Source organism: Acipenser ruthenus, chromosome 7 (assembly GCF_902713425.1).
Source record: "Acipenser ruthenus chromosome 7, fAciRut3.2 maternal haplotype, whole genome shotgun sequence".
In the NCBI taxonomy this organism is placed as follows: Eukaryota; Metazoa; Chordata; class Actinopteri; order Acipenseriformes; family Acipenseridae; genus Acipenser; species Acipenser ruthenus.
In genome coordinates this window covers 51190426-51202856 of record NC_081195.1, presented here as the reverse complement: position 1 = coordinate 51202856, position 12431 = coordinate 51190426, and the positions used below count along the sequence as shown (strand labels likewise).

Sequence of the window (12431 nt, the reverse complement as noted above, 5' to 3'; positions counted from 1 at the left end):
TACCCTTGAGCAAGGTAATTTACCTAGATTGCTCCAGTAAAAACCCAACTGTATAAATGGGGAATTGTATGTAAAAATAATGTGTAAAAAATAATGTAATTGTATGTAAAATAATGTGATATCTTGTAAAAATTGTAAGTCGCCCTGGATAAGGGCATCTGCTAAGAAATAAATAATAATAATAATAATATGTGTGTTATACTGTAGCAGAATGGTGTATGCAAAAATGACAGTGACTTTTGAGGCAGGTTGTTGGTTCTTTAATGATGTCTCTATGTATTCCATCACAGGAAATGTTTCTACCATAAAAATCCTGTGCTCCATTACAGACAATACTGAAGAGAAGGGGAAGATCTATTGAAAAATGTGGAGGTGGGTTGGTTTACAGTGGACTACAAAAAATATAGGCTGTGTGATATCTAATAAGGTTGGTCAGTGTTACTAGAGGGAGGGAGCAAGGCTGATTACAGTGTTTCCAAGGACAACCAAACAAGACTTTTTCATTATTGATCATACAGAATATCTTGAATTGAATCTATGAAAAGCAATCCATATACAGTAGGTTTATTAATTAAGCACATTTCTAAATGATCATGCTGGGTTAAAAAAAGGAGCTAATTACATTTAAAACAAGTATGTCAGTAACATACATCACCCTCCACAGACACCCCCGGCTAAATAGCGTTAATAACAAGTGTCATGACAATTGGGTATGCAGTTTTCCAGATATATGGTAAAACATAGTGTGACACACGTACGTATATGAACGATCGCCTCCACTACATCCCTGTCAGCAGGAATTGAATCCCCAGGGGATAATAAAGCTGGCAGTGTAATTTAGCTAGTTAATACATATTCACTAGGGTCCAGGTTGCACAAATACTTGGTCAATGATATATGCTACAATAGCAAACGTAAAGTAACTCTCACATACGCAGAAGTACTGGTAGTTATTGTTATGCTGTCAAAGTCAATGTACTAGTATTTACCTCCTCGTCTTTATTATATTTGTTCCAGACATTTGTCTGCAGTTGATCTCCTGATTAGGAAGGGAAATTGATGTCTGGTTGCTTAGTAACCTGAAACAGTCAGATGCATCCTCTCCACGACTGCTATAATGTTCTCTAAACAGTCAGTAGTTTTTGTGCTGTTAAACATGTTTTGTCACAAAATTTGTTACACGAATAATTATGGAGACAGTTCATAATAATTTCCCACTTTGTGTAAATTAGATTAAGTCATTTTATCCTACAATGTTATGGCAGAATCATAACATTAATGTGTTCCAGGCTACATCAGTTATTCTACCCCCGACACTGGTTACGTTTTGAGGCATAAGGAAAGGAGTTTCAAAGGTCAGGCCTATTAAATGTTAATGACTATTGGCAGTCGGCAGCCATACTTGTTTAGTGCCCTTTCTTTCCTGGTTTGGTTATTTTCTTTTCAACAAGCTAGCTTTGCAGTAAAACCTAATCATATGTTTCAACTCTGGTTCCCAGTTAATATATATTTTTTCTGTCTGCATCTATATTTCTCTGAGAACCGTTAAATTCACCTCTGGAAAGTGCAAATGCTGGGCTACATTCTCAAACCTTTTTACTGCACATAGGCCTAATAATTAGCATGTTTTTTTTCAAAACCGAACAGCACACCCAATAAAGTTACCCAAAATAAACAGCTCAAATATTTAATCTAGGGGCTTCTAAAGTACATTTTAATTAGTTTTTTTTGTTTTTTTTTTAATCTTTCAGAATAAAAATATTAGTAAATCTAGCCCTCTGCATTTTATGTTTCCAGACATTTTAACAAATTGAATACTGTATATCTTCCATCAGTTTGAATAGGTGAGAGGCTAAAGTTATTGACACAGTAAAATACAGTAGGTTGAAGCCTAAGGATTTTATTATTTTTTGTGTTCTAGATTTTAATTTATTAATGTTATAAATACAGTAATACCAAAAATTACATTGGTTTTCCACACTAAAAACTGATTTATCGATCCCAGGCTGTCATTACTGCTTACTACCTACATACTTACTTATTTACTCCGAACAAAATTAAATAAAAAATTGACCCAGCAGATTAAACTTTCCTTATTTTTGTTCTCCAGAAAACACATTTTAGCAAGCAAACACTTATTGTATTGACTCAGTTGTGATATTTAAGCATAATTTTACAATTTAACTGCTAAAATAGTGGATTAAATTCACTGGTTCAAAGTGACTGATAAAAACTCACATATCAGGGCATCTACAAATACTTCATCACTGATTCACAATAATCGCCATTATCGAAAAACATATCAGTTACATTACGACCAGCCATTTTCGATATTACTTTCAACACAATGTTTTAAATATACAGAGCAAACTTTGTTTGCACATGCAACAAATAAAAAAAGTAACAAAAGAAAATTGTTGGTAAATGATCATGTACAGTATTGTACTATACAAACGTAGAAATATTTTCAAAGCACTAATGTTTCAAGATTATTACATTTCTAAAAACGTGTTTTGTTTCCACTTGAAACATAACTTAAAGAAGGTTATTATAAAAACAAATCATTAGTAAACTGTTGTATTAAAAAGATTGTTTATGAATTCTATGCATTTCCCAGTGTATACAGGTAGGTGTTATTGTTTCAGTGTTTCAGTAAAGGAACTGCGTGTGCAGTTCAGCAATGAGTACCGACAGGGGTGTAAACAGACGTCTCGCGCCGTATTGTGCTGAAAGGAGACAGTTCAAGTTCTGTAGTGTATTCATTGTCATTGTCATCACTCGTCACAGTTGAAGACTTTTGGACACATTCTTCACAACAGCAGCAGCAACAGTCCACAAAAGCCCTGCTGAAAGGCTTGCAAAGGCAGAAGAGAAGTACTGGGGTCACGCCTGACTTGAAGAACAAAAGAAACTGGCTAATGAGTTGAAGAAGGTCTGTAGTCTGCTTAGGGACCCCTGTGGACATGTAGACCGTGACAATGTTGCATATATTTTCAGGAATGATACAAAAGCCATACAAGATGGTTAAGGCCACCACTGTGCAGTTCATCTGACTTTCCAGCTGAATTTGTTTCTTGTTTCCTCTAACACAGGCTTTCTCTGCTTTTCGGATTTTGCTTGCTGTTATAAGAGAGCTGCCAATAGTGAAGAGCGTTGGTAAACAAAAATAGCACCCAAAGTACCACCACAGCCTGGCACCGTCATACGTCAGCGCAAGAACATAAATTGTGTCAGGAAGCTCTGGGGAGATTTTAACCACACACCGCTCTGCGGCAGACCCAGCGGCAGAGAAACTAGTCACCGCAGAGCCGGAGGCTGCAGTACCGGTGGCTACAGGATCTTCTGTGACGAGCTGACGAAGAAGCACCTCAGGAAGGGCCAGCAGCAGTGCCCCAATCCAGATAACAGCTAGCTTGGCTGTGGTGGAAGTGCAGTTCTCAATCATCTCGTAGTACATCTGCACGTTTGCTGCAGCACGGAATCGGTCAATGCAGAGAGCACACAATGTGAAAGTAGTAACTCCAAGCGAGGCCACCTGTAAAAAAACAAGAAAACAGTAAATACAGTTTCTTACACAGACAAATCTATACATATATTAATAAATAAGCTTAACCAAGATCTCTGCTTCACAGTGGTTCTAATTTACAGTACTCTTTCCTACAAATCACAACTGTTTCATTAAGTTTTAATAGGATACATTATCCATTACAACTTCGGAGCTTTGTCATTTACACTTATCAATCGCTAGCTCATCTGATTTCCAACCTGAGCAGCTAAACTCCAATGAATGAATTGCATTAGTGAACACAGTGTAAAAACATTGTAATAGAAAATATATGTCTGACTGCAGACCATCTTTAGCTGTTGCACAAATTACACATTGCTGCACTTGAATTTACTAGTTCAGTCTTGTACTACAGGCCACAGATGTTTCAAATTAGCAACAGAGCAGCATTTATAGTTCACTACTGCAAGTGTAATGCCTTGAATGGCCCATAAAGTATTGCTACACACCAGGTAACTTGCTGTTAATGTTTTCTTGAGAGGCTGGACAGACCTACAGTACCATGGTTTAGTATGCCAGCCACAACTGCAACTATACAATCATGAACCTCAGGGTCATGCTCCTTTAAGGAATGAGGAAAAGTCTCAGAATATTACTGGTACTAACTGATGGTGAAGAACGAGATGAGCATGGAAAAGAGTCAACAGACAAAATGACTAAACGGCATCTGCCACTAGACTAGTGTTCACCATTACACCTAATACATTATACAACAAAGTTAAGTACCCTGGTAGTTATGCATAAATATCTTTTGACTAGATGGAAAAGAAAAAAATCACAGAAAGTGGTAGTAAACAGTATACTCTGCTCCGAAGGCTAAAAAAAAAATACAAAGTATAAGTACACAAAAAGTTGAAATGCAGCAAAATAATTAACTCACTTTAAATCATAGCACATGGTTTGCCTTTTTGGCTGTTACCCAACCCATATAACTTTATGTGACATTCTTTATCATTTTTTTTTTTTTTTATCAATTGTGCTTTCCCTTGTAAGTGCCAAGTTACATTCATCAATGTGCTTACCAACAACTACAATCTATTACAGCAGTTTTTAATTAATTTGAAGTTTTTCTGCCTCTGAATGAATTATTGTTTTATACGCAGGCTACAATACACTGTCAGAATTGAACTATTCCGATATATTATATTTAATGACCGCATGTTTCTTGTGTTTTGTGTTTCTTCACTATTATTGAGGCACTGTGCTTTCTCCAGCTTCTAATAATATGTCATTTCAACATTTGGAAAAAGCCAATTATAGTGGAGAACTAGACCTCAACCCAGACTGTCAGATGGAAGTTTATCCAGTCTCACTGAGATTCACAATTGCAAAATCAAAGTGAAAGATCGTGGGCGGCACCAGCGGGTGAAAAATTAAAAACCTTGCGGAGCAGCATTGGACAAACTGCATATTTTTTCAGACGAACAGACAGCAGTGGGATGGGCTGGGTCTTTGTATTGAAGCTGAATGTAGCAATCGTTTTTCACTAGGATCTTACTATATTCTCAATAATTAATTTTACTTTTAAAACGCACACTACTGGTAAATAAATAAAGCCCCAGGGACAATTTCCTAGTGATTTTACTGGAATGTGAACATGTACTATCTTGTGGATTCAGTTCAAGTGTAACACACCTACAGATAACGAACAGCTCACCTGTGCCAATAATAATAATAATAATAATAATAATAATAATAATAATAATAATAATAATAATAAAAACATTTTGTGAGTGACAATAATGCACTTACAAATATGGTACCAATTAGGTGGTAATCAGCACAGAAAATGCATTGTATCTTAATTTATTTATTGACTTGTTCATTAGCAGGTGTGTGCATTACAACACAAACTTAGTGATTTGCTTTGGCACCTGATTTTAGTTTAGATTTGTACTACTTTACTTTACTCTATCTGCTCAAGCTATTAAAACTTATAACGGGGTAATCTACACACCCTTCTGTAATCGTTATTCACTAATGTATTTTTTGTGAACGTTGTTGTCTGTAACTAAATACTTTGAAACAATCACTATTTTAAAATAACTGTCTAAACATCTTTAAAAAAAACATTAATGAACTACAGTATGCTGATATACATGTGCAGGAATATATAAACCAGGTTCTCGCTTATTTTTTAAAATAATCATAATTGTGTAAACATACATTTTTACTGAAACATGAGCATTGTGTACAATATTTAAAATCTACTAAGGCTGCATATTTATTATATGATTTTAATAGTTTGTCATAAAGAAAATATTTACTTTGTTAATAATGTAAACTGTGCAAAAGTATTCAAGAACATATTGACATGACTGGAATGTTAATAGAGATTACAATTTGATGTGTTTAGAAGTCATTTTATTCTTGTTTTAATACTAGAGTACTTCATTTTAATAAACGAGATCTGTCTTTATTTGTGTGCTTTGAAATATATAATAATAATAGTCTGATATGTGCCTTTAATATTTACTTCTTAGTATAAATGTAAATATACGTGATTTAGTCCTTCATATCTTTTAATCCAGACCTGGATCTGGCAACAAAGCAAAGGATGTGGTTGTAAAGGGATGGAAAGCAATCCCGGTTTTATAACAGTGTAAGCCTTGCACAGTAAAACCTGGAATGGATTTTATAACAGTGTAAGCCTTGCACAGTAAAACCTGGAATGGATTTTATAACAGTGTAAGCCTTGCACAGTAAAACCTGGAATGGATTTTATAGACTGCTATGCACTGAGGTATTACATCCATCTCCTGGTATGAAGGCCTACTGATGTAATAGATCCTGGCAGTAGCGAGGCTACTCAATCCACACAGGAACGTTATTGTACACGTAGTTATTATGTAGATGAAGGCTTTAGAACACGAATGTTTCCTGGCACAAGTAACACAACTTTCAACATCTGGAAGCGCTGCAAAAGATGTCCAAACGTATTACCGTTTGGTATGTACTAGGTATGGGTACGTGTTACTTTAGTGTAATATAAGCTTAGCTAACGGAATAGCAAAACAAATGTACTCTACATTTTAAATCACTTTACAATAGAAAATAAACACTGATAAGTGTTTATCATGTTTTCTTTGGTTTAATAGATCTTCTGTTGTGTGTGAATCATCATCCCTCTCTGACTTAATTCTGCTTTTTTTAATTTCCATGATCACATCATCTTCCTCACAGAATGTGAGACAGGTGGATATGTTTTCTGACTTTAATAAAACTATAGATAACAAATTAAAACAATTAAAAATGTATAGTTGAAATATTACCTCAATGTATGGTATGATTCTGCATGAGAACTCTCCCAATAGCCACTTTTTTGTAAGTTCATGGAATATCACAAGGGGCAAGCAAAAAAAGATGTTCAAAAAATCCCAAAACGCCAGGTTGGCTAAAAGCGAATTAGAAATACTCCTCATGTAGTAGTTGTGACAAACTATGCACATAACTGCAATGTTCCCCATTATACCAACAATAAATATAATCACAGACAAACACATGATTGCATATGCTCCATAAGTTACGTCTGTTAAGGGGTAAAACGGGTTTTTCAGCTCATTTTTTCTTCCCCGTGTATTAAAAGGCATTGTAGGGGTTACAGACAGGTCCTCTGGTAGTGTGTAGAGTCCATCATTTCTGGTATAGTCATTTGAATAATCGGAGGAGTCGTTAAGTGGTAGGGGTTTGGGATTTTCCCATGTAGGGGTTACCTCAGTAGAACCATTTAAATGAGTAGATGCGTGGCCATTATTCGTTGGCTTTTTGTTTCTGCCTTTTCCTTTTTTCTTGTTATTTTCTGTGTTGGCGGCACCCCTTTTTCGTCTTTGATTCCTCGCTGCTTGCGAAACTAATTCACGCCCCTTTGAATCAAATTGAAGCTCCGAGTAATTGTATCCCCTTTGTGTTTCCATGGCAGCCAGGTTGGAATTTAACTTGCCGTTGCGATGGTACTTAAGTCCCCTGTGGAGTTTTGCAGGCGATTGATCCGGGAAGGTTCTGATGATGTTCGCTGCGGAGTCATAATGTACATTTCCTCGGCTGTTCGTCAAACCTTTGGATTTGATTTGCAAAGCCCTTTCAAACGATGAGGCATTATTTATTCTCAACCATTTTTTTATTACCTCTAAAGAACCACCTGTAGAATGCCTTTTGAAATGGCACCTGTCCTTCGCTATTTTCCCATATATTATCAGCCATTTCCTATGCAATTCTGAATTAGAACAATTTACAACATCCCTTGCAGAAAGGTGAGTCTGACCATTGCCCCTATTGATCGTTCTTAATTTCTCATCATGTCGATATGTTAAAGCATCAAGACTCCACACTAGAAAAAGAAGACGGCTTAACAGTAGTGACTGCATGATTACAGCTGCGTTTGAGATGTGTCTGAAGTTGAAGGTTTGTACAAATAGTAATCCAAGACCGCCCTCCCATTAAAGGCACGCTTTAGAGAAGCCTATAGGTGCATTACTGCAGTTTCTAATCTTGACCATTAGCAAACAGAATGTTGTGCAGATGTGTAGCCTACTGTACTGTAACATTCATAAACAAAATACAACTGTCCCTAACGCGCACATTTCCTGAACTCTGTAATTAAATCGTAGTTGTCATTTCCAGAAGTTCCTAGGAAAAAATAAATAAATAAAACATCTTGTTTCTTTACCTTGTGAAGTTCCTTTTTGTTAGATTAAACAGTTTGTCCAGTAATTAGATAATCGCATTTTGAACTCGCTTGGATTACACAGAACGTGCGGCGATGAGAGTTTGTGGCTACAGACCGGTTGTGAAAGAACAGAGACAGAATATATATTTATTAAACGGGGACGTGCTCAAAGATGCTTCCTGCTCCCTCTGCGGCTGCGATCTGTGTGTATCTCGATGAGATGTTGTTAAGAAATGGGTTCCCCTGGCGGCTAACCCGGATCTGTCACAGCAAATCGGTCAGGATCAGCCCTTCAGTCTAAACAGTTGGCTTGTTTTTTTTTTTGTTTTTTTTACACCCCTAACCCACAGTAAATACATTTTTAGAAATGTTCACGTTAAATTTAGTAATTACGCTATAAACTTGGGCATCATACTGTAGTTTTCAATATAAAATGGTCTTAACTGCGGCCACCAAGGATGTGTTCAGCAGCATGTTGTTTTGTTCTTGTAGAACGGAGAAAACTTCGAGTCAGATAAATTTTAATAACTCAAAAACTAATTATATATATATATATATATATATATATATATATATATATATATATATATATATATATATATATATATATATATGCCAATGACTGTTTTACTAGAACCATTCTTTCATGAATTCACAAATAGGACATTCAATTTCCATTGACATGCCACATTGTAATTATCAATGAAATTAATATTAATAATGAAATGTTAGTACCAAATACAATAAGTATTATTAATACCAACATATACAATTGGAAAGATACTAACAAACTATTATGTTAAAAAAAAAAAATAACATAAATAACATAACAGATATGACAGTCTCCCTTTGAATGCGTTGCCCTTTCACCAGGGTCCGATTGCAGGTAAATCGGTTCTGTGGTCTCAACCTCTCCCTCAGTGGATTTATCTACACTTACTAAACCACCATACACATTTTGACACCCTTGGTAGAGGCAGCTATAGCCTTAAAAAAGAGGCCACAGATTGGGTAAGCATGGATGGGATTGAAAATGCTCTCTCACCACTTAAGAGGTGTTGTACACAAGGGCAGACTTGAGACAAATACCAAAGCTTGAGCTATTTCAGTTCTGAATTATAAATGGGACACCAATCTCCAGTGTTGTTAAACCAGCACCTATCATGGGATTAAATAAATAAATGTATAAAAACAGGGTTTCCAGATTGTATTGAAACAACTTAGTGACTTATTTTATAAACAGAACACCATTTACAATAAGAAAAAGAGAATCAGTGATACATACCTGTGACAGACTGTGCAGTGTACTTGTAAAAGGGATAGCAGCACATCAAGGGATAAGCCGAGAGCACAGAGGCCGTTTCACTTTTGAACATATATTCCAAAGATACAAGAGTTGGCTGAATGGATGTGTCAATCCTACAGGAATGACTTCTACAGGGGTATAATGCAAACATGCATAAACACTGTTAATACCTTCTCATACTTGTACTGTATGTGGTAAAAGTGGAAGTAACTTAGACATCTAGAGCAATTCAATCACTTTGCCTTCTGCATAACAGTTCACAGTTATTACTAATGTTAATGACTTGTATTTCATTGCAATACACCAGGGGTATTCAATTACATTCTCTGGCGGGCCATATAAGGCAATGTCCAAACCTTTGGGGGCCACAGGGCGCTCAAGATGTAAGTACTGGTGGGGGGCTTTTTAAATGGTCATGAAAATCTACTATCAAATCATACTTTACAGTAACAGAACTTTGCAAAACTACACTTGCACCAATCAACTAATACATGTCAGAAATAACTACTTACAATGATACAATGTCTGATCGCATTTAATAATAAAAACAGAAAGCAAATATATTTTTTTCCTGATATTTTTCTGACAATATTCAAACAAAATCTTGCAAACAAATAATTATACAAATCCCACTGTAATGCTATTAAAACAGCATGTTATTCATTTTAATTTTATTAAAACTAGAAAATGTTCTGAAAATGACTGCTGCAGCAAGCATTCAAGTTAACTAATGAAATCACGTCAATTAGTGATCGCTGTAGTTATGCTGTATAAGCATCTTACTAAGCGCCTGATTAAAAGTGTAGCACAGTGTCTAAATATGCATGTTCTAGCTCCAATGTGTTTAAAAGTAAATGAAAAGTTTCTAATTTAAATACATGGCATGACAGTAAACAGAGGGGAAAATAAACTTGAGTGCATATCCACTGTGCCGTCTTTGAGAGGCGTGCTGCAGGTGCATTTCTTACTGTTGCCAAACAGGTTTTTTTAAGCCAAATACAAGACCTTTGACAGGCTTGACTTCTGCTAATTTCCTGTGCCTGAACCCTTACTGGTGGCCGCATTGCTATTTTTTCCTAAAAATACTTAGTTTACCATGAAAAGTAAAGAAAATATAGAAATATGCACTTAAGTTTTTCATGTATTTCTATAATAAAGCCAAACATACAGCAACCCCTCTCAACTTCCCAAGCCTTTCTATAAAAATCTGGTGTTTTGCAAGCTTCAAAAAAAATGCTCTGACACCAGGTCAAACGTAATAGGTTAATCAATCATATAACTTAATACAATACCTAAGCTAAAGTACATTTCTAACATATTTAAATTAAATGACTACAAAAATTACTTTCACGTTCATGTTCCAATCACATGCTGCACAATTCCCAGCTAAATCTAGAGAAATTAAAATGATTTCCAATACTATTTATCCTAAAACTATATGTAAACGTGTAATATTCCAGAATAGGTTGTGAAGGCTTTATTTTGCTCCACTGAATTAACTATAAAAGCAGAGGATGTCAAAACTTAATTGTACACTGTTTCATGTGTCTATTTCAGGCAGAAGCAGTACAAAAGTAGACATTGCTTTTTTATTTTTTGTTATCCCTGCCATTGCAGTTTTTTCACAATAAACAAAGTGGCAAATGACACATTTTCATAAAAGAGTAGCATTACTGAGGTTTTTTTTATAACCTGTGCACACAAGTGAAAAAACATGGATACTTTTTGTTAAACATACAGTCTAATGTACAGTATACACTACAGCATTATCGTAAGTGTATTAAGAACATCTCGTTTTGAGTAAATGACTAAATAAATGATTATACATTGTAAAGAACTGACATATGGTTGCATGTTGGCTAACAAAGAACAGGAACTGTATAATAGTGACAGTAAAAAAACAAGCAGTGGGGGACCCAAGCTTTAATGTAGAAATATGGAGTCATGACTACATATGGAAATCATTTGAATCTGTAAGTAGAGGCAGGATTCAAACCCTTCTGAACTCTGTTTTTAACAGCATGAAGTGGCCAGACCACAGATTAGTTTAAAGAGGCTAAAAATGATTTCCATTACACGAGAGTAGATGTTAAAACTTCATGCTGATTTGAACTCGGCTCTCGCCAAGATAAGCACCAACTAAGACGTAGCTTTACAGTAAACTAATGTGATCCATATGTGTCTCCATCCATTTACGTTTCCTTCCATATGATGATGTAGATATCCTTCTGTCTGGTGTTAATGGCTGAAGTGTAATGCTGGCTCGAGGGATCAGCTTATTTTCCTGCATGTTTTATCTGCCCTTGATGAAATTGTTCACTCTGGAAACCTAATTATGATCTGCTTTCAGACTGGGTTAGTGCAGGGAGTTACTGCAGTAGATATCTTAATGATTTGCAAATACATTCTCAAACTGAACATACAAATGAAGCATCACTTCCACTCCAGGAATATTTGCAATTCCTCCAGAGCTGCAAACAAGAATTCTGGGGTTCAGATTATAGCAATTACTTGTATACAAATCAAATGATCTATTCTGAGGACTGCATTAATAATGGACTGTCATCATTAAGTCCAGAGCTTAACAATGCAGAAAAGTGATGGAAGGGAAATAGACATTTTGGCATTTGCAGTGACAAAGCAGAGTAGCAGTGGCATTTTTAAACATGTAATATATATATATATATATATATTGTAAGACAGCAGGGAGGGGGTTAAAGCCTCCCTGAAGAAAAAACATGTGCGGAATGCACATTTGTGTAATTTAATTGTGTTGCTTTATTGTTTAATTGAATTTGTTAATTGTTTTAGTATTAATTATTCCCTGCACCTGGTAGCTATTGTTAAATTAAAACCAGGTGCAGGGTATTTAAGAGAGGCAGCTAGTCTGCTCA

General features: G+C 35.5%; 1 protein-coding gene across 1 annotated transcript; it reads right to left on the bottom strand.

Annotated features, from left to right (window-relative positions):
• Positions 1 to 245: 245 nt before the first annotated feature.
• Positions 246 to 8445, bottom strand: gpr37a (G protein-coupled receptor 37a). Its single transcript, XM_034027242.3, has 2 exons — positions 6838 to 8445; positions 246 to 3535 (listed from the first exon to the last, which is right to left on the bottom strand). The coding sequence occupies exons 1-2, from the start codon at positions 7927 to 7929 to the stop codon at positions 2675 to 2677; spliced, it is 1953 nt and encodes a 650-aa protein (XP_033883133.2). The 5' UTR covers positions 7930 to 8445; the 3' UTR covers positions 246 to 2674.
• Positions 8446 to 12431: the final 3986 nt, after the last annotated feature.

Coding starts and splice junctions, on each gene's coding strand:
- gpr37a (XM_034027242.3), bottom strand. CDS start 7,929: ATGCAGTCACTACTGTTAAGCCGTCTTCTTTTTCTAGTGTGGAGTCTT. Junction 3,536..6,837: donor GAATCATACCATACATTGAG/GTAATATTTCAA, acceptor GTTTTTTTACAG/GTGGCCTCGCTTGGAGTTAC.